General features: G+C 27.9%; 2 protein-coding genes across 2 annotated transcripts; one reads left to right on the forward strand and one right to left on the reverse strand.

The window, feature by feature from the left end:
• Nucleotides 1–1829: 1829 nt before the first annotated feature.
• Nucleotides 1830–3238, forward strand: LOC110651705 (uncharacterized). Its single transcript, XM_058129279.1, has 5 exons — nucleotides 1830–1847; nucleotides 1962–2027; nucleotides 2594–2645; nucleotides 2731–2852; nucleotides 2972–3238. Exons 1-5 carry the CDS (start codon nucleotides 1830–1832, stop codon nucleotides 3236–3238), a joined length of 525 nt encoding a protein of 174 aa, XP_057985262.1.
• A 1686-nt stretch (nucleotides 3239–4924) lies between these two features.
• LOC110658844 (protein EARLY FLOWERING 3) lies at nucleotides 4925–11713 on the reverse strand. Its single transcript, XM_021816605.2, has 4 exons — nucleotides 10888–11713; nucleotides 8528–9369; nucleotides 6354–6405; nucleotides 4925–6228 (listed from the first exon to the last, which is right to left on the reverse strand). The coding sequence occupies exons 1-4, from the start codon at nucleotides 11101–11103 to the stop codon at nucleotides 5200–5202; spliced, it is 2139 nt and encodes a 712-aa protein (XP_021672297.2). The 5' UTR covers nucleotides 11104–11713; the 3' UTR covers nucleotides 4925–5199.
• Nucleotides 11714–22719: the final 11006 nt, after the last annotated feature.

Genomic DNA, 22719 nt, shown 5'->3' on the forward strand with positions numbered 1-22719 from the left:
ATCTAAAATTTGAATATTTGGTTTAAATAAAATTTCATTTAGAATTTTTCATTTATCAATTCCAAACAAAACTAAATTGCATTAAAATTAATAAAATTTGCAATCGAATTCTAAATTTAAAATCTTATAATTTTAAGGGATAAAATTATCTTCTCTTATTATATATTGTTCTATTTTATTTTATATTCTTCTTTACATTTTCTTATTTTGTCTGCATGACAAAAACACAAATATTGATATAGACAATGACATAGATACTAATATATACAGACACAAGTATAAATATAAACAAACATAAACATAAATACGAACACAAACGCAATATAGACAGACACAAAAACACAGATATAAGCATACATAGATATATAGACAAACACAGACATAGACTAAGATAAAAATAGACACAAACATGGACATACACACATACATAGATAGATATAAATATTGACATAAATAAGCAAACACACAGACAAAAATAAATATAGATTCACACAGAAATAAACAGATAGACACATATATAAATATATATATACAAACATAGATACAAATACAGATAAACACAGACACACATAGACAAACACAAATAAAAATGCATGCATATAATATTTTCCACTTTTCTCTTTTCAAAATCTATAAACAAGCTACTTTTAATCATCCTGCATTAAAAAATCATACAATTCAAGGGCGTTTCCAAATCCCAAATTTTCCACTTTTCTCTTTCTGATCAATTAATCATATAATTTTTCATTCAAAGTTCTTGAATAGCATTTTAATAGAGTTAGTTGTGTTGGTTTTAAGGAGGGCCAACAATCAACTTTTAACTCCAGTATCATGCATACACAAGGTGCTCTAGGGATTAATTGTCCTGCCATATGATGTGCTATAAAAGTGCGCATTGCCAAGCCCTTATACCCACTCGTAACATATGATATGCAAGTCTCTGCAATACCTTAAATAAAATAGGGTATGCCTCTACTATCAGCACTTATTATTGGAGTTCCACATCGGAAAATAATAAGAAATTGAAAGTGATCATATGTAATAAGGGGGAGCCAAGCCAAATTGTCTTAAGCCATTTTGGTGGAGACAATCTCGAGTTCAAACAACTAAATCATACCAACAGTCTTCTGCACTCTCTGGGTCAAAGAAAATTTCATACAGTATCAGAACAGGCCACAATCCAGGACTCAAAAAAGTATGATGGGTTATGCCACAGTAAACTAGACACAATTAGATTCATGGGCTTATAAAAAAGAATTAGACTGTAAAGTCAAGTCATAAAAGAAGAGGTCAAACTCTAGATAGGCTACCATATGCAATTCAAGTGACAATTGAATCTAAAACTTAAGCCCACTCTAGTTGCAATTGAGTGGGAGTGTTGGAGTCCCATAAGGGTAGTGTTAAGAGTCCCACATCGAAAATTAACAAGAAACTGAAAGTGAATATATAACAAGGGAGACTCAAGCCAAATTGATTTAAGTTATTTTGATGGAGGCAATTTCAGGCTCAAACAACTAAACTATTATGTAACATGTGCTCCTAAGAGCTTTCAAGTTAAACCTGCTTGGGCTGGAACAACTTAAGAATGGATAACCTACTGATAAGCTGTCAACAAATTAGAAGCAAACTTAAACTTGGAAGTGAGATCAAGAATTGATTTTTTTTTTTCTAACATACCGTTATTGTGAAGCCAGTTGGATTTAGAGTGCGAACAAACACATGTTTACCTTAGATTCTAATACCATAAGTAGAAACCACTCAATCTAAAATCTCAAACTCATAGCTGATGGCCACATCAGTGGTTTATTATCTCTAGCAAACTCAATGCCATGATTGATCCACCTGAGGTTAATTTCAGGTTAGGGTCATGAGTTTAAGAACCCCAGCTTCTTCTCTGTGCATAGAATAGATGAAACCACCTCAAAATTATTAATCGACTCTGGCTTTTATGTAAAGTGCAGTCGAGACCCAGTTCTGATCTTGTTACAGAAACTTCAAGTGCAAAAGATAAGACTTCTGGAGCAGTGGTATCTCATACTTGGCAAAAAAGTGGTAGTTGTCCAAGTGGAACTATTCCCATCCTCAAGAATTCTAAGGAAAGATTTATTGAGAGCTGCTTCTCTTTGATCACTTGGAAGAAAGGACCCTCAAAATCCTAACTCAGAAAATAGAACAGCCACCCAAGATAGCAATGTCTCACCACGTGCTCCTATGGAGAATCGTTCTGTGCGTACCCCCTTTACTGAATTCGTATGGTAGCGCTAGCACCTATAACACCATTAATATCTCCTTATCTAACCAATTTGATGATGCCTCTGAACCAAGTTGCAATCCTTTTCACTTATGAATACCATTATATAGCTGCCGCTGGAGATACAAAAGTTTGGAAGCCACATGTAGAATCTCAGGGCGAGTAAAGTACTGCTCAAATCTGGCTCAAGGATGGCCCTGGAAACAATTTTGAAAGTGTAGAAGCAGGATGGGTGGTTAGTTTACTGACCAAAAAAATACCTGAAACTGCTGGTGTAGCATTATTTAGCTAGGATGTTTTCCTTCGCTCTTGTCTTAAATTTATATTACACTTGCTTTCCAGGTAAACTCAGCACTATATGGTGATTCAGATCTGACTTTTCAGATACCGGACTGTAAGCTCTTTTTTATGAAATATATATATGTTTAGTTTGATGACATTTTTCCTGTTTATTTAGATTAATGCATACAAAAACATAGGTTGCTTTGATCTCACTTGCACTGGATTAGTGCAAACTAGCTCGGAGATAGCTCTTAGTGCAGCCATTGAACCTATATCTACATTTCAATCCCAGTATTGTATCAATGTTAGGATGTTCTTGGTAAGAGCACTTTCCCTTCTATTTCTCTAAGTCTCTCTTTCTATTCTTAAGCCAAGCCTTCTTCTTTTTCCAGGATTTTATGTTACACTTGATATGAAGTTCTTTGTCGTTAATTATAGGATGTGACCACAGGCATTGGGTGGCTCTATGGTAACAATAAGCCAAGTGGATACTGGCCTGGAAATCTCTTTTCGTACCTAACCTACGGTGCCATATCAGTTGAATGGGGAGATGAAGTTTATAGTCCAAATGTGAGGAAAACTCCTCACACAAAAACAGCCGTCGGAAGTGGATATACTGCAGAGAATTTAAATGGTTTTGGTTGTTTCATTAACAATGTTAGGATTGTGGATTTTCACAAGTTTCTAAGTACCCAGAGTGGGTAAACATTTTGCCTGATGAGTATAGGTGCTACACTGCCCTTAATTACAAAGAAGGAAACGGAGTTGAACCTGTGTTTTTCTTTGGAGGGCCTGGTCAAAGCTATTCTTGCCCATGAGAGTAGTAGAAATGTGAAAAGTATATGGAAAAATGGAAAAGGAAGAAAAATGTGAGCTTCTCATAAATTATTCTTAACTATTTCTATTCAATAGAGGTATAATGGATCGATTACAATGGATAAAATCACTTGAAATTAATATCTTTCCACTCCTTACACTTTGAAGGTGTAGGACAACCAATTAACTTAGGTGTAGGAAAACCAATTAACTTTGAGATTACACATAAATAATTCTTAGCTATTTTCTTGAAAGACGGTTTTAATAAATTTTATGAATAAAGGTAAATTTATCCCTTAAACTTGGCAATAAAGTTCAATTAAGCACTAAAGGTGAGTCAATTATATTTTGAAATTGACAAATTGGGGAAATTTACCCCAATTTTTAGTTGCGCACATGGTGGGGATAGATACACTAGAGAACTACAGACTTACAATGTTAAATTACATTTTGTTCTTTAATATTTTGTAAAAGTAATAAATAAGATCTTATATTTTTTAATATTTTTTAAAAAAAATATTTTTCCAAATATAATGTGAAAAAATATATATGATGTTGGAATTGTTGTTGTGATTTTCAATTTTAAGGTGAGTATGGTATTTTTTATTTTAATTTTAAATTGAATTTTTCTATCATTGTTGCAGTTTTTTGTGGATAAAGGATAAAAATGGAGGGTGTAAAGGAGAAAGAGTGGAAAGATAAAAAGAGTATAGAGAGAATGACTAAATTATATTATTTTGTAAACTTCAGGGATCAACTTGTAAAATGTCAAATTTTCTATTTAGTCCCTAAACGAGCGCATGTAGCACACAGCTAAAAATTGTGTCCAGTTTGCCAATTTGAAAATCTAATTGATCTAACTTCTATGTATTTACTTAGTTGAATTTGAAGGATCAAATTAACCTTTTTATCCTAAATTATCTTACCCACCTTAAGTGAACTGAAAAACCTCAAAAAATTAAGTGGTTTTAGGCTGATCATTTGTGATACAGTGGTTTGAGTTGCCTGTAATTTGTGCCTGTCCAATTCAATTATCCCTTCAATTAAGCTAGAGATGCAGATACTAAATTTATGTTCAGATGATTCGTTCTATCAAGTTGTTAGTTGATTTGTCTTCTTTAGTTGAAAGAGGGCAGACAACGGCACCACTTGGTGAATTAGATAGTTGTAATTGATAAAATATGGCTACCATGCAATTTGTGAAAATTTTCTGGTCTTCAAGTTTCAGTAGTGGATTTCTGAAGATACTAATGGCCCGTGGTGCCTTGAAGGACTTGCATGCTAGCACCTGATTCAATCAAGATCATCACCTATTAGTATGACGATAGTGAAGTTAATAAATTCCCGGGAGACTAAATACGGTGGACCTTAACCTTGTTGGAGCAAGTAACATGAACGACCTGTGTTCCTGATGAGCTGATCCTTGCAAAATGAAACAAGAGAAAGCCAAATGATATAACCATCCGACGTTAAAACGCTAATAGAAAATGGCTCTAGCTCAAATATTACAGTAAGTCTGGATTTCCCTCGAGGATGGTAAATGCTATCAGTCAGCAAAATTTACATACCCTCCCATTTGACAATCAAAGGCACCAGTATAAATTCATTTCGGATAGTATACATAATAATATGAAAGCCAGCACATTCATGTTACATAGTTTTCCTGTAATTTTTCCGCCATGGTATCTACAGATGAATAGCCTATAATAAGGTCAAACAAAAACAGGAGAAAGACAGTTGCAAAATTACATCCGCTAAGAAAGTACAGGAGGAATTGAAAAAGCACGAAATGAAAGTTACAAGAGTCATGTTGAAGACAGATCTCAAGCAATGTCTGATCTTAAAATATGCTAAATAGAGTCATGTTGTTTTCTCTCCTCTTGTATAGATTGGAAAATTCGAGCAGCTGATTCAGTAGCAGACATGGGGTTGTGAGGCACTACCTTGATCACTCTTCTTGGCTGGTCATTCTCTTGAGGCAGCGAGGCTCCTTCTGGACCAGCAGGAGCCATTGGGAACAGTGAAAGTGCATTTCTTCCTTCAGCAGGTTGAACAATCCCAACTCCTTGCGTCTTCTCACTGGGACTACTTGCTGTACTTCCCAGTAGCTCAGTGTCTTTTGATGCCTGGAACTTCGTAACTTGTGGAATGCTCTTCTGGGTTGGCACATTACATGAGCTTTGATGTTGCATATTAAAGTTTGCTCCCCCTCCTGATAACTGACCAGTTTGACCATACAAACCAGATCCTGCAAAGTAGTTCATTTGTTCCACTGCTGAACATGAGATGCCTGGATTCATGACTGGCATGCCATATGGAGGGAAGTAACAATTAACACCTGGAGGAACAAATGGTGAGGCCCCAGTTCCTTGATGGTGAGGATGAGAAGCTGGAATCCCATAGGCTGGATTCATAAAGCTACCATTCAGAGGAGTTGGCCCAAAAGGTGCACATCCTCCACACGGTGAACCCATGAATCCCGGCGCAGTGTATGGCTTGTATACAAGTCCTTCTGAAGGAGACATCAATGGAATTAACCACTGATGCCCAAGTGAATGATGGAAACACCAAGGACCCACTTTGGGATCAGTAGACACAGGAACTGGTAGTGGGTTCCCAATGTAAGACCCATAATTAGAGGGCTGACTACCACTTTTCACAGAAGAAAGTGATGTCTTCCCAACTGCATTCTCTGCTGAGCATTCCATCTTATGGTTTGGTTTCTCACAATCTCCTTTGCGCTTGGCAACATGCACTGGAGGTGCTACCACATACTGTGAAGGAAGTTTCTCTGCAGGAGAAACCTTAGTAGAATGTTTCCCCAGATAAGTTATGTCTTGAAGCAAAAGATTTGGCGACGCAGCAATCAGTCGTTGAACCTGCATAAAAATAAATATTTAAGATATTTTCCTTCTAATCAATTATAAATATATCCATAAAATGTTCATTGAATCCAATCCCAGAAGTTGAAGAAGCTACTTGATAGGGTCCAAGAAAATCTTACCTTTATCAGTCTATGCAACTCAAACACTTGCCATGCAAACAATCTTTGTTGACTGTAGAAAGTAACAAGGGTTGGATCAAGAACATAAACCACATCTTTAAAAAATGAATCTACAGTAAGCATAGAGATGAATCCAAAGAATCAGCCCAACATTAATTCACAATCTGGCAGGACAGTAAACTTTAAAGGGCCTCCATGGTCAAAATTCGGACTGGGGAAGTAGTTCTGCGGATATGTAGTGCCATTGAGGCATTCTTTGAACGGATCAATTAAAAATCCATGATTAAGTTCATTTTTTATACATGATTTTGCAAGAATACTATGCATTACAAAACTATGGCAAATTTCCAAACAAGGATAACCTGTAATTACACAACTGTACAGAATGTAAAAGCTTTTAGCACTGAATAAATATGATGAGATTCAAAAAAAGTACATGTTTGCAGTTCACTGCTGTAAAAGCATCAAATGCCATTAATGATTGTGAAAATTTACACAGAAAATTCCTGTATGCCAAAAACTATCTTCAATACGACAAAATCAGGTATGAAGCTAAATGCAAGATAAGGTTCTGCAATTACAACATGTAAATATTATACAGCTCTCTTCATAATTTTATAGGTATATTATTAATTTAATCAACAAAAAAAAAATGAAAACATTTACATGCACAAGCTGTACACAGAGAGAATCACAAGATAAAGAATGGGCACAAAAATATGAATCCCAGCCCTATAAATCCAACTTAGAACACCACGAGACTATTGAGACATTTATGGTTGCCACCATTTCCACCACTAATTGTCAATAAGCCCAATTATAGTGCTGGGAACCATCCTCCACCACCTGTTGCCTCCTTGCTCCAAGCCCTTGAGTGCCACAGATGGGAAAAATCTTGAATGATAGCAGGGAAAAGAAAGCTACATCAAACCGAGACAGGAGGAGATCCAAAAGCATAATGATTGATGAGAAGACCCACTGTCTCGGAGGCAACTTGAACAAAGTACCACAATTAGTACTGTCCATCTCCCTGCCGTAAGATGATCCACCATTTGCCATCAAGGGCCTTTGAACACACAAAAATGCCAGTTGGAATGGATCCAGGGACTCCACACTATTGAATTCTCCCTCGCTCACAGCCATGAATACAACTCCAGTTCAAAACAGAGAATCACTTGATATTCCTAAAGTTAGTATTCCACCACACATTTCAACAATCTAATTCAGCTTCATATTGGGCGAATAGGAAGAACACTGATACCAAGAACAAAAAATTGCAGAAGCTTCTTATATACCATTTTATCAATTCCCTTTTCTGGGGAAAAATAATTTAGTTTCACAAATCCTGTTCAAGTAAACATAGTGGACATCCAAAGTTCCAGTCTACGAACCTTAGTCAACAGCAATAATTACTAGCCCAAGAACAGAAGTGACTTGCATAAAACAATATGATAAAATTTAAAGTGGAAGTAGCTATCACAAAGCTCTTGCAACTGTTTATAAGCAATGTGTTAGATGCGAACAAAAAGGAGCAAATAATCTAAGTTGATGGGGAAGGGAGGGAAGAGATAAAGAGAATCAGAATAAAGAAATGGGAGAAAATGGTATTCTCTTGTTTTCTTCTAACAATTTTAATTTTCAGTTTGCATCCTCTCACCATAAATATTGGCCCAAAGCCCTATGTTTGTATATAGGTTGAGTTTTTCCATGTTCTTAATTTCTCATTTTTCCTCCCTTTCTTTAATAAACATACAAATATAAATATCACACCAGAAATCACAACGAGTGTTATTAAGAAAATGACCCTAATGGTGTCCTTCATTTATAAGAGTGAATACCTAGCTAGGCAGTTACTACAATCAGAATAAATAATCAAATTCTGTACCATCATAAAAATTTGAGGGCTTGTTTAGGATCAACTTTGTTTTCTATTTTTGGTTGTTGTCAAATACTGAACATTTGCATTTTGAAAACTCAGTTGATGGAAAAGGTAAAAACTACTTTTTACGGTTTTCACTTGTTAACAAAACCAAGTGTGTTTTAGAAATATAATTTTGTTTGACAGCTAGACAGCACAAACCAGAAACTAAAACACCCATACCAAACGCCCTAAATTTGTCAAGAACTCAAGATCCAGTGACATAGAGTAGCTATAAATAATTATGAAGACTTACTTGACAATTGCCCTTCTTGCTTTCCAGAAATGTTTCTGACCGATAATTCCAACAATATCATCAGGAGAAATATCCAATGCTGATATAGAATCCACCATAGAGGTCTCAGAGACATCATCACTTTTGTCTTCATTTCCCAATTGTAGTGACCTACATGTCTTGTCTCCACAAAATTCACTATCAATTTCAGGCTCATTGAGACTATCAAGATCCTCCCTTGAATGAGAGTCACTTCTTGACCGGGGAATGTTATCTTTCTCTGTTTCTGTTGTAAGCTCAGGAACATCTTCACCGTGTACGCTGCCATTTTGTTGCAAACAATCATCACTTTCAGACAATTTGTTAAAACTAGATCTAAGTTGACCTTCATTTTGTTGATCCAAAGATTCATCCCCAGGCCTATCTATCCTTTCCCTAGTTGGTAAATTCATTGAAGATCTTCCTGAATTATCCCTACTTGAGACACACACCTCCAGGCTACCGTCACTATGATTTCTTGCATCCTGTCTCAAATTGGGACCTCTGAAGATATTATTATTTTTATTAGCATTGCCAGCATTTTGTATTTTTCTTGAACCCAAGTAATTTTGGCTGAAAGAAGTGAACTTTTCCCCATCAATGCCATTCTGATTTTTATGAAGACATTGGTCTATCCCAGATTGAACGAATACAGGTACTGTGAAATCATCTTCATCTCCTACCTTCTTCCTCTGCTTAAGTTGGGCTGATGAAGCATTTGAGTTTGCTCCATCATGCTGGTGAGAATGGAGCTTCTCATCCCTATGAGAGGGTGTAGGATAAGCATGAAGTGGGACAGGCAAATTTCTTTCAAAGCCACTCCCCTGCATATCAATTGCTCACAGAGATCAGCAATAACAAAGCCACTATCCCTGTTAACACAAGCACATAACCAGGACTTCTCAACAGTGTTATTAAAAGTGCTGGGCGAGGCAAGCCCCAGTTCCATGAGGCAAGCGCCTCTCTCTCCAAGGCGCTGAGGCGAAGGAGGTGTGCCTCTTTCAAAGTAATGTTTTTCTTTTTTTAATTTTTAATTTTTCTTTTTTTATTTTTTTATTTTTTAGGGTTTCCCTCTTCTTCTCTGCTCCTTCTCTCCTCTCATTCTTATCTTCTCTTCTCTCCTCCTTTCCTCTTCTCTTCTCTCCTATTTCTCCCCAAACCCTGATAAAGTGGAGTTAATTAATCTCCTGATAAAGTGGAGTTAATTAATCTTTCTTTAAATTTCATTTCCTAAACCTTATTATTTTCTTCTTTCTATTTTTCTTATATTACATATGGTGCAAATACTTTTTCACTTATTATACTAGTTAAAAGTATGACATATTTATGTTAAAAGAGTGTGTGTGTGTGTGTGTGTGTGTGTGTGTGTGTGAATACTTTTTCACTTATTATACTAGTTAAAAGTATGACATTTTTATGTTAAAAGTGTAAGTGTGTGTGTGAATACTTTTTCACTTATCATACTAGTTAAAAGTATGACATTTTTATGTTAAAAGAGTGTGTGTGTGTGTGAATACTATTTCACTTATTATACTAGTTAAAAGTATGACATTTTTATGTTAAAAGAGTGTGTGTGTGAATACTTTTTCACTTATTATACTAGTTAAAAGTATGACATTTTTACGTTAAAAGTGTGTGTGTGTGTGTGTGTGTGTGTGTGTGTAGGATATGGCACCTCACTTCAAAAAGTCTATCACCTAGCCTTGCCCCTCACCTAAAGCCATAGGATACCCTGTTGCCTTAGTCTCACCTCTCCCCTTAATAACACTGCTTCTCAGGTACCATGGGGGCACAATGACTCATCATCACTAATCAGGAAGGCCAACAGTATAACTATATAGAAAGAAATCCATTAGCTATCATCTCAGTTAATATTCAACCCAGTCACCAAAACAGAATATTTAGTTCTAGTGTTTTTCACCATCATTAACAACCGTAAAATCAGACTAAAAGCCAAAGAATTGCGTTGTAGGGTGTACATGTTAACGCAATCTTTTTCTTCACTATCCCTGCCCCCCAAAGAACCAATTAGTGCGGAGGGAAAGAGATTCCACCAGTAATCTATAATCTATATCTAATAAAAACACTACTCCAGACTCGCAGACTTACAACAGCAATAAAATAATTCATAAGAGTGTAACTTAAGACATACAACAAAAATATCATTACCAAACATACACCAAATTAAAACCAAAATATTGTAAATCATTCTCTTAAGTACAATTTCACAATCAAGAATTCTCACGTCTAAAACTCACTCTAACAATAAATAAAAAATAATAGCTGAATCTATTGTGTAAGTTCCCATCATAAAAATCATAAAAAAAAAAAAAAAAAAATACCTGACTTGAGGATCCAGCAGGAACCAAGTTGCTAGCTTTGCTGGTGTTGAGAGGCAAAACACCATGGTTAAACCTCTGAGAAGGAATACTGAGCTGCTCGTAAAGGGCCATCTTGTTCCTTGGAGGTGCTCTTGGCCCTCCTTTCTCGGTATTATTGACATGAAGCCTAGGGAACATAGGCCCCATTTTCTTTTCATCATCATTCCCTCTCTTCATCTCCTTTATCTATCGCTCAAACGTGAGGCAAACCCATAACCAAAAAACTTAATTTCTCATTTAGCTCAACGGATGAAGTAACCTCCAAAAAAAACAAAAAATTTTTTGAAACCCAGTTGCAGAAACTGAATATTTTGAAACTCAAATACTCACATCAGCTGTTATCTTCAAAAACAGATCAGTTCCTCAGGGACATGCAACAATTTATACTTCAAAATCAAAACCCAGTAGCAGAATTTATGAAACCCAAAAATCAAAACAAACTCTAACTTATACCAATGCAAGTGAATTCTCAAGTACCCAAAAGACCAAGCCTCAAGAATACGAGAAAGACCCAGATGCAGGAGGTCGGTTCTCTATTAACAAAATAGCGAGGGTTAACAGGGCTTGAGGCTGCAATTGATTAGGTAAAGAAATGGGAGATTGAATTAAGGTAAAAGGAGACAGAAATCTATGAGAAGGACAAAAAGATTCGAGAAGAGCGATGGGATTGGCCTGAATGGTAAATGGGACATTAGGGATTCCAAGTAGATCATCGAAAGGCAGAAAAAGCGCAATTGTGAGACCCTTCTGGATGCCCTTTTGTGATTTAACAATTATTAGTCTGATCTGGCGTGTATACCAATTTGCAATTTGTTTGTGAGTTTTTGGTTATTAATTAATAGCTGTCTAAGTCAAAGTATTATCCATTAAAAAAAAAATTACTGGATTGGGTTGATCACTTATCCAGAAAATTATTTAATGTTGTCAGTGTATACATATTCACATTTAATGTTAAATGTAATTAACAGAGAAATTAAATCACAATAAAATATATTTTAATTTAATTAAATTATTTTTTATTTAATTTAATTAAATTAAAATAATAAAATGAATTTTATGAAATTATAATAATAATATTGTGTTTAATAAAAATAAAGATAAATTTTAACAAATTAATTAATATTAATATTTTTTTATCTTATAAATATACATTTACTTTTTTTCTGTCTTAAATTATAATTTTCTTTTTAAAATAATACTATCTACTTATTAATATGTCCCTATTTAAGATACATTGAAAAAGTAAAATTTGTTAGTTCAAAGCATAATTTAATAATATAAATAATTTAATTTTTAATAGAGTAATATGAGTCGAAGATATATTAAAAAAAGATTAAATAAAATTTATTATTTTGACTATATTAATTATAATTTTTTTAATTTATATAAAAATAAAAATAAGTATTTTTTCATGAGACAGAGGAAATATAATTTTTCTCCTCCTCGTATTGTTAATTAATATTTTTAAAATTAGAGATCCAATTAATTTCTATTTTTATTTGAGATTTAACTTTTTCTTTAATTTTTTTAAAAATAAAAAAAAATTCATTAAATAGAAACATAATATATTTAAAATATAAAATTTTGTATATATAATTTAAAATTAATCACATGTATTATTATTATTATTATTATTATTATTATTATTATTATTATTATTATTATTATTATTATTATTATTATTGATTTTCATTTAGAAAGAGCATTCAAGCTAGTTGATAGATTCAAAGCACATTACACTAAGGATGTGTATGGTAAAATGTTAAAAAATGAAAGATTAAATATTATTCTTATAATTTTTAATTTTTAGAAAGAGTAATTATTAATTTATTTCTCAAAGTTAATATTTAATTCTAAAAAAAATATAAATAGTATTGAAATAAAAAGTTAATATTAATCTTTTTAAATATCCAAATAATATTAGTGAGATATTAAAAGTTATAATATTAATAATTACCCTTTATTAACTTCATATCAATTGTTACCCTTGTTACTTTTAACTGCTAATTAATGTTACTTGAATATATTTATAACTTTTAACCTCTTATTAATATTATTTAGATATTTAAAGATGCGGTTAATTTTTTTACTTCATTAATAATATCTTATTAAAAGGTTAAATTTTAAGTTTGACGTATAAGTTAATAATTACTCTTTTTGGAAATTAAAATAAGATTAATATTTACCACTTAATTTTTAAAATTTTTATCAAATGCACTCTAATTAAATGGTGATATACTACTGTTTAATTCTGAAATCTTTTTACAAGTTTAATTTGATAATCATCAAATTTTAATATCTTAAGATGCTCACCTCATCCTCCACCCTTACTCAAACAACAACTATCACATCTAATTTTATAATACAAAAAGAGACAATAAATCTCATTACACATAAAATTAAAATAAATAAATCTATGAGTTTTGTATAAATAGATTTTGTTCTAAAAAAAGTAAAAATCTAAAAATTAATAAAAAAAATAAATAGTGAATAAGAGAAATGATCATCAGTAAAAATACTCATTAATAACCACTCAATATAATTTATAAGGATTTAAAAAAAATAAAAAGAAGAAGATGGAGGAGAAAAGGGGAAGAGTCGGTTATTTTTCCTTAATTTATTTAATTTTATTTTAAATTTAAACTATAAATTTTATAATTTTAAAAATAATTTCATTAACATTTTTCTAATTTATATTAGCTTTCTGATATTTAATTAAAAAAATGTTTTTCTTTCTAATGTTAAGCATGATTATCAAACCCAAATTGGATTAGCCGGTCCAATCGGTTTGACTAAAAACTAGAGTCTGATTTGATTCAGTCTGACACCAAACATTGCTTTACGGAAAATCAGTGTGAACCTATTAGGGGTGTGCAAACGGTCGGTTCGGTTCCGAACCGAACCGAACCGATTGATAAGAGAAAATTGAATCGAATCAAATCAATAAATATCGGTTCGGTTCGGTTTTAAACAGATCAAACTAAAATTTATAAAATTTTATATTTTTAACATTAAATCTAAATAATAAAAACATAAAAACAAAGAAAATTAGAAATCAAAACTCAAAAATCTTAAGGTTCGGTTTGGTTTTATTTGATTTTGATTTGGTTTGATTCGATTCGATTCAATTCGATTTGTTTTTTTGATTTCCTATATATATTAATAATTTCTGTTCGATTCGTTTTTTTTAATTTTTTTATGAAAATAACCGAATAGAACCGATTAACTGAAATTATTAAAATTATTAATCAAACTGAACCGATTAAATTTTAAAATCAAACTGATTGAATCGAATTCAATCGATTCAATTCGATTTTTCAATTTAAATCGAAAACTGCTCTCCCCTGTAACCTATCGGACAACTCAGCCGAATTTAAACCAAATAAACCAATTCGATAATGGTAAATGGGGCCTGCGGTACGGACCTTAAAGAATTGCTGCCACGCCAGCATCCACTTGACCAACAAACTCATTTTACATTTATATATGGAATAATGTCTAAATTGCCGCTAGGGAGATTTAATTTAACATATTTTTAATTTATACTTAAATTAATTTAATTAATAAAAATATAATTATTTAATTATTTTTTAATATTAAAATATTATTTTTATGTTATATAATTAATTAATAAAAATAAAAATATTATTTTTATTATTCAATATTATTAATTAAATTAAAAATATAAAAAAATATTTTTATATTTTTCATATAATTAATTAAAAGTAAAAATTATTACTATTCTAATTAATAATATTGAATAATAAAAATAATATTTTTATTTAATTAATTATACAATAGAAAAATAATATTTTAATATTAAAAAATAATTAAATATTAACTAATTTATTTAAATAAATTATTTGATATATAAATAAATTAATTAATTAATTAATTATACAATATAAAAATAATATTTTAATATCATTTTTTAAATATTTAAAAAATGATATTAAAATATTATTTTTATATTGTATAATTTGTATAATTAAAATATTAAATAAATTATTTTTATATAATATTTTAATATTAAAAAATAATATTTTTATTAATGGTACTAATTTGAACATAAATGAAAATTTATGGGTTAAATTGAACTAAAAATTAAAAATGTGCTAAATTAAACCTCCTCAATAAGTATAGGAGCCACATTGAACTTATTCCATTTATATATATATATATATATATATGTACATCAGTGTTAATTTTCATTAGAAAACATGTTTAAAGTAAATTTTATTTATCTAATTTTCAAATCAAATACTATTTTAAAAATAAGTTTAATGAAAATTAAAATTTTGACCTAGAATTTAACTTTTTTTTTAATTTATAGATAATATACCTGAATAATAATGATATAATGTAAATGACAAGAAAACCCTGTACTAGGGGAGAGCAGTTTTCAGTTTAAATCGAAAAATCAAATCGAATCGATTCAATACGGTTTAATCGGTTCGAATTTAAAATTCAATCGGTTCGGTTTGATTTATAATTTTGATAATTTTGATTAATCAGTTCGATTTGGTTATTTTCATAAAAAATAAAAAAATCAAACTGAACCGAACCGAAATTATTAATATATATAGGAAATCAAAGAAAATCAAACCAAACTGAATCGAATCGAACCGAAATCAAAGAAAACCGAACCGAACCTTAAGATTTTTGAGTTTTGATTTCTATTTTTTTTGTTTTTATGTTTTATTATTTAGATTTAATGTTAAAAAATATGAAATTTTATAAATTTCAGTTTGATCGATTTAAAACTGAACCGATATTTATTGGTTTGATTCAATTTGATTTGATTTTCTCTTATTAATCAGTTTGGTTCGATTTTTAAAATTTTTAATTTTTAATTTTTAATTTTATCAGTTCGGTTCGGTTTGAAACCGAACCGACCATTTGCACACCCTACCTGTACTATTTAGAGAAAGCAGACTTTTAAAAAAAAAAAAAAAACTTAATAATAAGTAATACCAAAACATCATTAACAGGCCTTTAAGCCATTTTAGAATACTATATTCTAAATCTTATTTAAATAAATAATTTAATTTAAATGTCAATTAAATTACTTGTACTCTTTGTTTTTTAAAATATAATTTGAATCAAACAATTAAATTTAAGTGTCAGTATATGGAATCATCATTAATTAAATAATTTTAAAAATTAAACAGTAATTTTATATTATTGAACATGCAAAATTATTAATAGTCCCCAATTGTTTTCACCCCTTCACCCTCTCTCTTGTGCAAAAGTAATAATTTTTTAAGAGTGGTAAAATAATAATTTAATGTCTTTTTTAACATGCTATGGCAGGTAAATATGATTTTTTTGAAACATAATAATTAAAGCTAAGACATTTTATTGTAGTTAAAGTTTATGAAGTGAAAATCTTAAACTTTATAAAGTCAAAACCATAAACTTATATTTGGGAGAGCATAAGATTTTTTTTTTTTTGAATTAAAGTTTTTGGAGATTTTTGAAAACTTTTTAAAATTTTATTTTCCAATTCACTTAGTGATTTAATATGGTTTTCTGTTTAAAAACTCTAAATCTATATCTATATTTATTTTATTTATTTATAAAAATATCCTTAATTTTTTATGTTATTTATAAATATATTATCCCTTATTTTTTAAATTAAAAAAATCGACTTTTATTTTTTAAAATTAGTTAATTTTATTTTATATATTTATAATATAGATAAATGTACGAATAAAAGGGTAAATTTTTTAATAACAAAAATATCCTTAATTTTTTATGTTACTTATAGATATATTATCTCTTATTATTTAAAATAATTTTAGAATTTATATAATTTTTAATTTTTAATTTTACTGATACTTAACTTTCATTTATTAATTAAAATTGTTATTGCAATTTAAATAAAATTTTATAAAAAAAATAATTAAAATTATAAATTTAAATTAAAAAAAAGTATGTTTCATGTGTTAAGAAAAATATCAACTTTCATAATAAAGCAAGCTAAATTAACTTAAAAAGAAAACTTTATTTATAATTATAATTTTAGGAATTAAAATTTTATTAATAAATAATTTAAAATATTTATAATTTTATTTTGATTTGGTAAGAAATTCTAAAACAATTAAAATTTTATTTATAAATTTAATTTATGCTTATATTTAAATTAATATATTTTATTTTATAATTATTTTTTATTTATATTTTTATTTTACTTTTGAATCTTATTTAAATTATTAATTACAATGAAAAATATAACAATAGATAAAGTTAAAGGCTACTTTTTTTAGTTAATCAATGAAATTATATTTTATTAAGTTAAACAATATTAGTACCTAAAAATATCCAAATTAAAAAAAAAGAAATTAAAATTTCATTATTTTCCTAATAATTTTAAATCAAAACTTAAAATTTCAATTTAATTCAAATTTTGTTATTTAAACAGATAAATATTCTATTAAAACTTTTATAAATAGAAAGACAAATTTATAAAAGGATAAAAATATTTTTAATTTTTAAAATAATTTTTGTTATTTAAAATAATTGTAATCTTAATATTATATTCTAAATTAATTATTTCTATAAAATTTATAAAACTCTTTACTTACCTGATTTAAAAAAAATTCACAAATGTAAACTTTTATGAAATATTTAAGTTTCAATTTTTATATTTTTTAATAATATGATAATATAATATCTTATTTTTATTTGAAATATATTTAAAAAATAAATAATCATAATATTTGCAAACTATATGATATTTTAAAAAAAAAAATAAAAGCTACATTATGTTAAATTTATTGAATTGCTATTCCTAATATAAATTATTTTTTTAATTAAAGATTTATATTAAAAATATTAATCAAAATATATCAAAATTATTATATGTAATTCTCAAAAAAAAATGTATCTATATCACAATATTAATCTATAAACTTGTAAAGTAAAAAAATAGTATTTGTAATTTAAAATTTTATTATAAATTCTAACCAATAATATATTCTTAAATATGTGCATAAATATTATTATGATTATTATGATCATAGAGTATAAACTATTTTGATGCTTGTGCAATGCACGAGCTTAAAATGCTAGTATATATAAATGTATTAAAGGGGAAATATTGAGATTTTCAAAAATACTATTTGTTATTTTTATTATTTATAAAAATATCAAAAATATATTTATAGTGATTAATAAAAAATTTATCACCAATAATTTATATTAGTTACAATAACCTGCTGCTAATTCACGTAGCTTCATCACTAATACCATTTAGCAATGAAAGACACATTGCTAATGATTTTAGCAAAGACTTCTTATACATTGTCGTCGTTAATACTTTTTAGTGAAGTAAAATTTATCGTTAAATCCCATTTTTAAGTTATACTATATCATTGCTAATAACGATTAGCTTTGAAATATTTATCCGTAAATTATTTAATAATTTCAATTTTTAATATTAAAATAATTAATATAAATAAAAATATTAATATTATTTTAATAATTATTCTACTTATACTTTATAATTCTCAATATAGTAATTATATAATTTTAATCCAATAAGTATCATTATTTTATTAAAAATTTTTTAATTTATTTTATTGACATTAATGAAAAATATTAAACATTGAATATTACTCTTGCTAATTTATTGTTTAATTGTTTTAAATATTTACAAACTTATATAAATAATTTTTAATTTATTTCATTTTCATTAAAAATAAAAATAAAAATAAAATATTTTTATATTCTTAATTATTTTTCAATATAATAATTTAAAAAATAATTTATCTTAAAAACTTTAATGAAATTATTATAATTGCATTTAAATTTTGAATAATTTAGGTAAATAGAATAAAGCGTATATTTTTTTAATGTATTTTTAATTAATAAAAAAAAATTAAAAGTGTTCTATTTCACATAGTATACTCTATGAGAAGCCTTAGAAAATAACATTTTAAAAGCATTCACATGAAAGGTCTAATTTTTAAATTCAATGTTGAGCCAATAAAAATAACTAATTCATTTTTTAACTCACATTTAAAGTCTTTACACTCTAATTTTTAAATTAAATATTAAGCCAAGAAAAAGTACATTTAAAAAATATAGGCCGCATAAAAATTAATAGCTTATATTTTTTAAATTTAGTTTTAACTAATAAAAAAAATTTAAAAATGCTCTGTTTCGTATATAAAATACTATACGAGAAACTTAAAAAAAAGTGTACTTTAAATGTGGGCAAAAACATATTAGTTCTTTGAATAACTTTTAATAAATTTTAAACTTTAAATATTCAACATTAAATTATCCCATTTACGACTTTTAGACATTTTATATTAATGCATTTTAGTAATTTAAAAGTTTTTCAATTAAAAAGACTTATCAAATAAAAAAATTTAACAATCTTATATTTTAATAATTATAAATTTTTTAAAGTACATTTTTTAAAGGTTTCTCATGAAGTACTTTAGATGCAAAACAGGGCACTTAAGTTTATAATTAAACTAGTCATTTTACCGCGCAAAATATTTATTATTTTAATTTAATAATATAATTTAGTACATATTTCTTTTATATTTTATATTTTCATAACCATATTATAAAATTTTTTTAAAAGTAAAAGTTTTAGTTAATTTGTAACGACTCGATCGGTATTGCCAAGATTTTGTCAGTGGCCTCACGGATTGTCCTTGGGAGGTTTCGCTCCCAAAAGCGTATTGACAGGTTTAATTTCACATATATGGCCCAGATTCCCTTCTCCCATTTCCGATGTGGGACGGGCGGCACCTGCAGGCGTTACGTATCACCGTCCCCACAGTCCGTTACATAATTATAATTTTATTTCAAGTGTTAATATATAATTTTTTTTAATAGTAATTGATATAATTTTCAATTTGATAATGTATTATTTAATTTTAAATTTTGAAATAAGTTAATTGATAAATTATTGTATATTTTTTATAAATCAGTTGTCATATACCGATAAAAAGATAAACAAAATAAAAAAAAAATGTATCATGTGGCAATTTTTAAATTATAATTATTCAAACTCTTAAATTTTAAATATAAGAAATATTTTTAAAAAATAAATGATTCAATTTTATAAATAATTTTCTACTAAATAATTATTTAAATATATATCTTAACATAATTAAAAAAAAATTCTAATCTAATTTATATTTTAATTAAATATTTTTTGATAATTTTATTTTAGTATAAGATAATATTTTAGCAGTTGAAATTCAAAAGTATTTAAATACAAAGTTGTTTTATTTCAAGTCTTAATATATATTTTTTTAATAGTAATTGATATAATTTTATATTTAATAATAAATCATTTTATCATAAATTTGAAATAAGTTGATTAATAGATTATTTTCTTTTTTTTTAATTAGTTAATTATATTTCATATACTGATATACCAACAAAAGGATAAATAAAGTAAGAAAAAGCATATCAAATAGGGACTTTAAAATTATTATTATTATTATCAAAATTTTTAAATTTAAAATATAAGAAATATTTTTAAAAATAAATATTTAGATTTTATAAATAATTTTCTAGTGAATAATTATTTATGTGTATTAATATAATTTTTAAAAATAATTCACTCTTTCTAATTTAACTGAAAATTATATTAAAATATTATTTTTTATTATTACATTTTTAATATCAGACAAAATTTTAGTTATTAAAATTAAAAAATTTTAAAATAAAAAACTGATTTTATTTCAAATATGAATATATAATTTTTCTAATCAATGCATTTTATTGTCTTTACAAATTGGCAATTGTTCACATGAGAAAGTTGATCATAACATTTCATTTTTATGTATTTGCTTGTTTGAGTCATATTTATTTTTCTTCTTTCTTGGTGTTTCTCTTGTATGCTAGGTTTTTTTCTCTTTCTTTTGATCACTATTATTTTATATGAAAAAAATGATGATGCCTTCTTGATTGTTGTTGCTGTTAATTTTGTGATTTAGGTTGGTTTTGCTTGAGAGTACATCCAACCTTTACCCTCTTACATCCTATGGAAACTTTTGTCTTATTAACTTTTGTCGATAAATCAAAGCATGAAATTTGACTTATCGCAATCAATTTTATGAAGGAAATCTTCTGCCAAATGGTAGTTTGTTTTGCTTCTACGTTTTACGAATTCTCTTTTTTTTTTTTTTTAAGTGAAAGCATATGCAAAACAAAATAAAACTTAGACTAAAAAAAGATGAACAAGATGGTCAAAAACAATGTTTCTATTAATTAACCACTCTTTACTGGATGATGAATGGGCTCTAAATGGATTTCGTAACATGTCTTAACCTTTTAGGAGTTCTAATTTTTCATAAATTTGCTTATAAAGCTAGTCGGCCCATGTTAAATGCTTCTATCACTGATTTTGTATGTTAAAAATTTATCATCTTATGAGCTCAGACCGATATTCGAGAAAAAAACTCTTTTAGTTCTGGTTAATGTGAGAATGCATTCTGATACATTTTAGTGAGAGCTTGAAAACATAAGTTACGGTGTCTTGTTATCATAATTTGAAGTATTTGTTGTGTATTATTTCTTTTTGTTCTTTTTTTAAGGACCTTTCACTTAAGGACAGATGTCGAATAAATGAATGGTAGGGGATAGGGATGACAGTAGGTTGAGTTTTTGTTGATAGCAGACCGAATCCTAATATGATGAATTTGAGCATTATATAATCAAATTTGTGATGGATTCAATTTGAAGAATAATACCTGTTATGGGTTTCAGTTGGATTCGGATTTTATATATTGGGTATCCGTTACTCAAACTTCTTCATATAAACTCTTAATTAAATATAAAATATGTTTTTATAATAATATTTATAATTTTTGTATATTTTATTTTATATAAAATAGATTTTAAATTATTTATGGAATTATTAAAATTTTAAAATATAAATTATTAATAAAAATAAATTTTTTATGTAGATTGTTAATTAAAATAGATAAATTAAATGGATTCTTATATTTTTCAAGTAATGATAATCGGGTTTGAGACGCAGATAATAATAAAGGTTGTGAGAAACTTTATTTTAAGCTTTCAAATCTAAGTTTAAATATTCAAATGTTTATCAAAATTCTTTTAAAAACTATAAATATTTTATTCACATCAAACAATAATTATTATGAAGGACATCACATAATTAAATCTAATTAAATGAATGAAATATAAATATTTGTCTATGTATAATAGTTATTATTATAAAACTACCAATTTTACTTTTATTTTTCGACGGTAACCATGATGAAAATAATTTTAATAAGATAAAATAATAATAATAATAATAATAACATTTTTTCCCTTCTTCATTAGAGGGAGTGGAAATCAAATTAAAAAGAAAAAGTAGGGACACATCTATATAACAAAAAATTTCCAAAACTTGAGGAGGAGTGGGGTAAAAAAAAAGGCTATATCAAAAAAATATTCAAAATCTTAGGGGGCCAAATTGAAAAAGGAAATAACACACATGATCTCTTTGTATTGTAGGGCTAATGCTTTGGTGGTCTACAAAAGGGCATTTGTATGTGTCCATGGGTTCATGGGCATGCACTTGCGCATGCGCATGTATGATTGTGTGTTTTTGCTCAAAATTAAGATAAAATCCACATCCACTCAAGTTTGTTCCAATTTGTGATCAGGTGTTCATGCTTTTCCAAAGCGCGCCGGCCCCCCCCACCCCCCCCCCCCCTCTTTTTTTTTTTTTTTTCATTATTTTTCTTCTTGAAAGTTAGATGCCTTAACATAATGTTCAATTCTTTTGTTTGAGAACCCTTGTAGAAT

Source organism: Hevea brasiliensis, chromosome 11 (assembly GCF_030052815.1).
Source record: "Hevea brasiliensis isolate MT/VB/25A 57/8 chromosome 11, ASM3005281v1, whole genome shotgun sequence".
NCBI lineage: Eukaryota > Viridiplantae > Streptophyta > Magnoliopsida > Malpighiales > Euphorbiaceae > Hevea > Hevea brasiliensis.

Excerpts from the sequence above, each read along its gene's own strand:
- LOC110651705 (XM_058129279.1), top strand. Across the intron at positions 2,028-2,593 it reads ATAAGACTTCTGGAGCAGTG|GTAAACTCAGCACTATATGG; the intron begins GTATCTCATACT and ends CTTGCTTTCCAG. Across the intron at positions 2,853-2,971 it reads TCAATGTTAGGATGTTCTTG|GATGTGACCACAGGCATTGG; the intron begins GTAAGAGCACTT and ends CGTTAATTATAG.
- LOC110658844 (XM_021816605.2), bottom strand. The coding sequence starts at position 11,103 with ATGAAGAGAGGGAATGATGATGAAAAGAAAATGGGGCCTATGTTCCCT. Across the intron at positions 9,370-10,887 it reads CTGCTGGATCCTCAAGTCAG|GGGAGTGGCTTTGAAAGAAA; the intron begins GTATTTTTTTTT and ends ATTGATATGCAG. Across the intron at positions 6,229-6,353 it reads AGTTGCATAGACTGATAAAG|GTTCAACGACTGATTGCTGC; the intron begins GTAAGATTTTCT and ends ATTTTTATGCAG.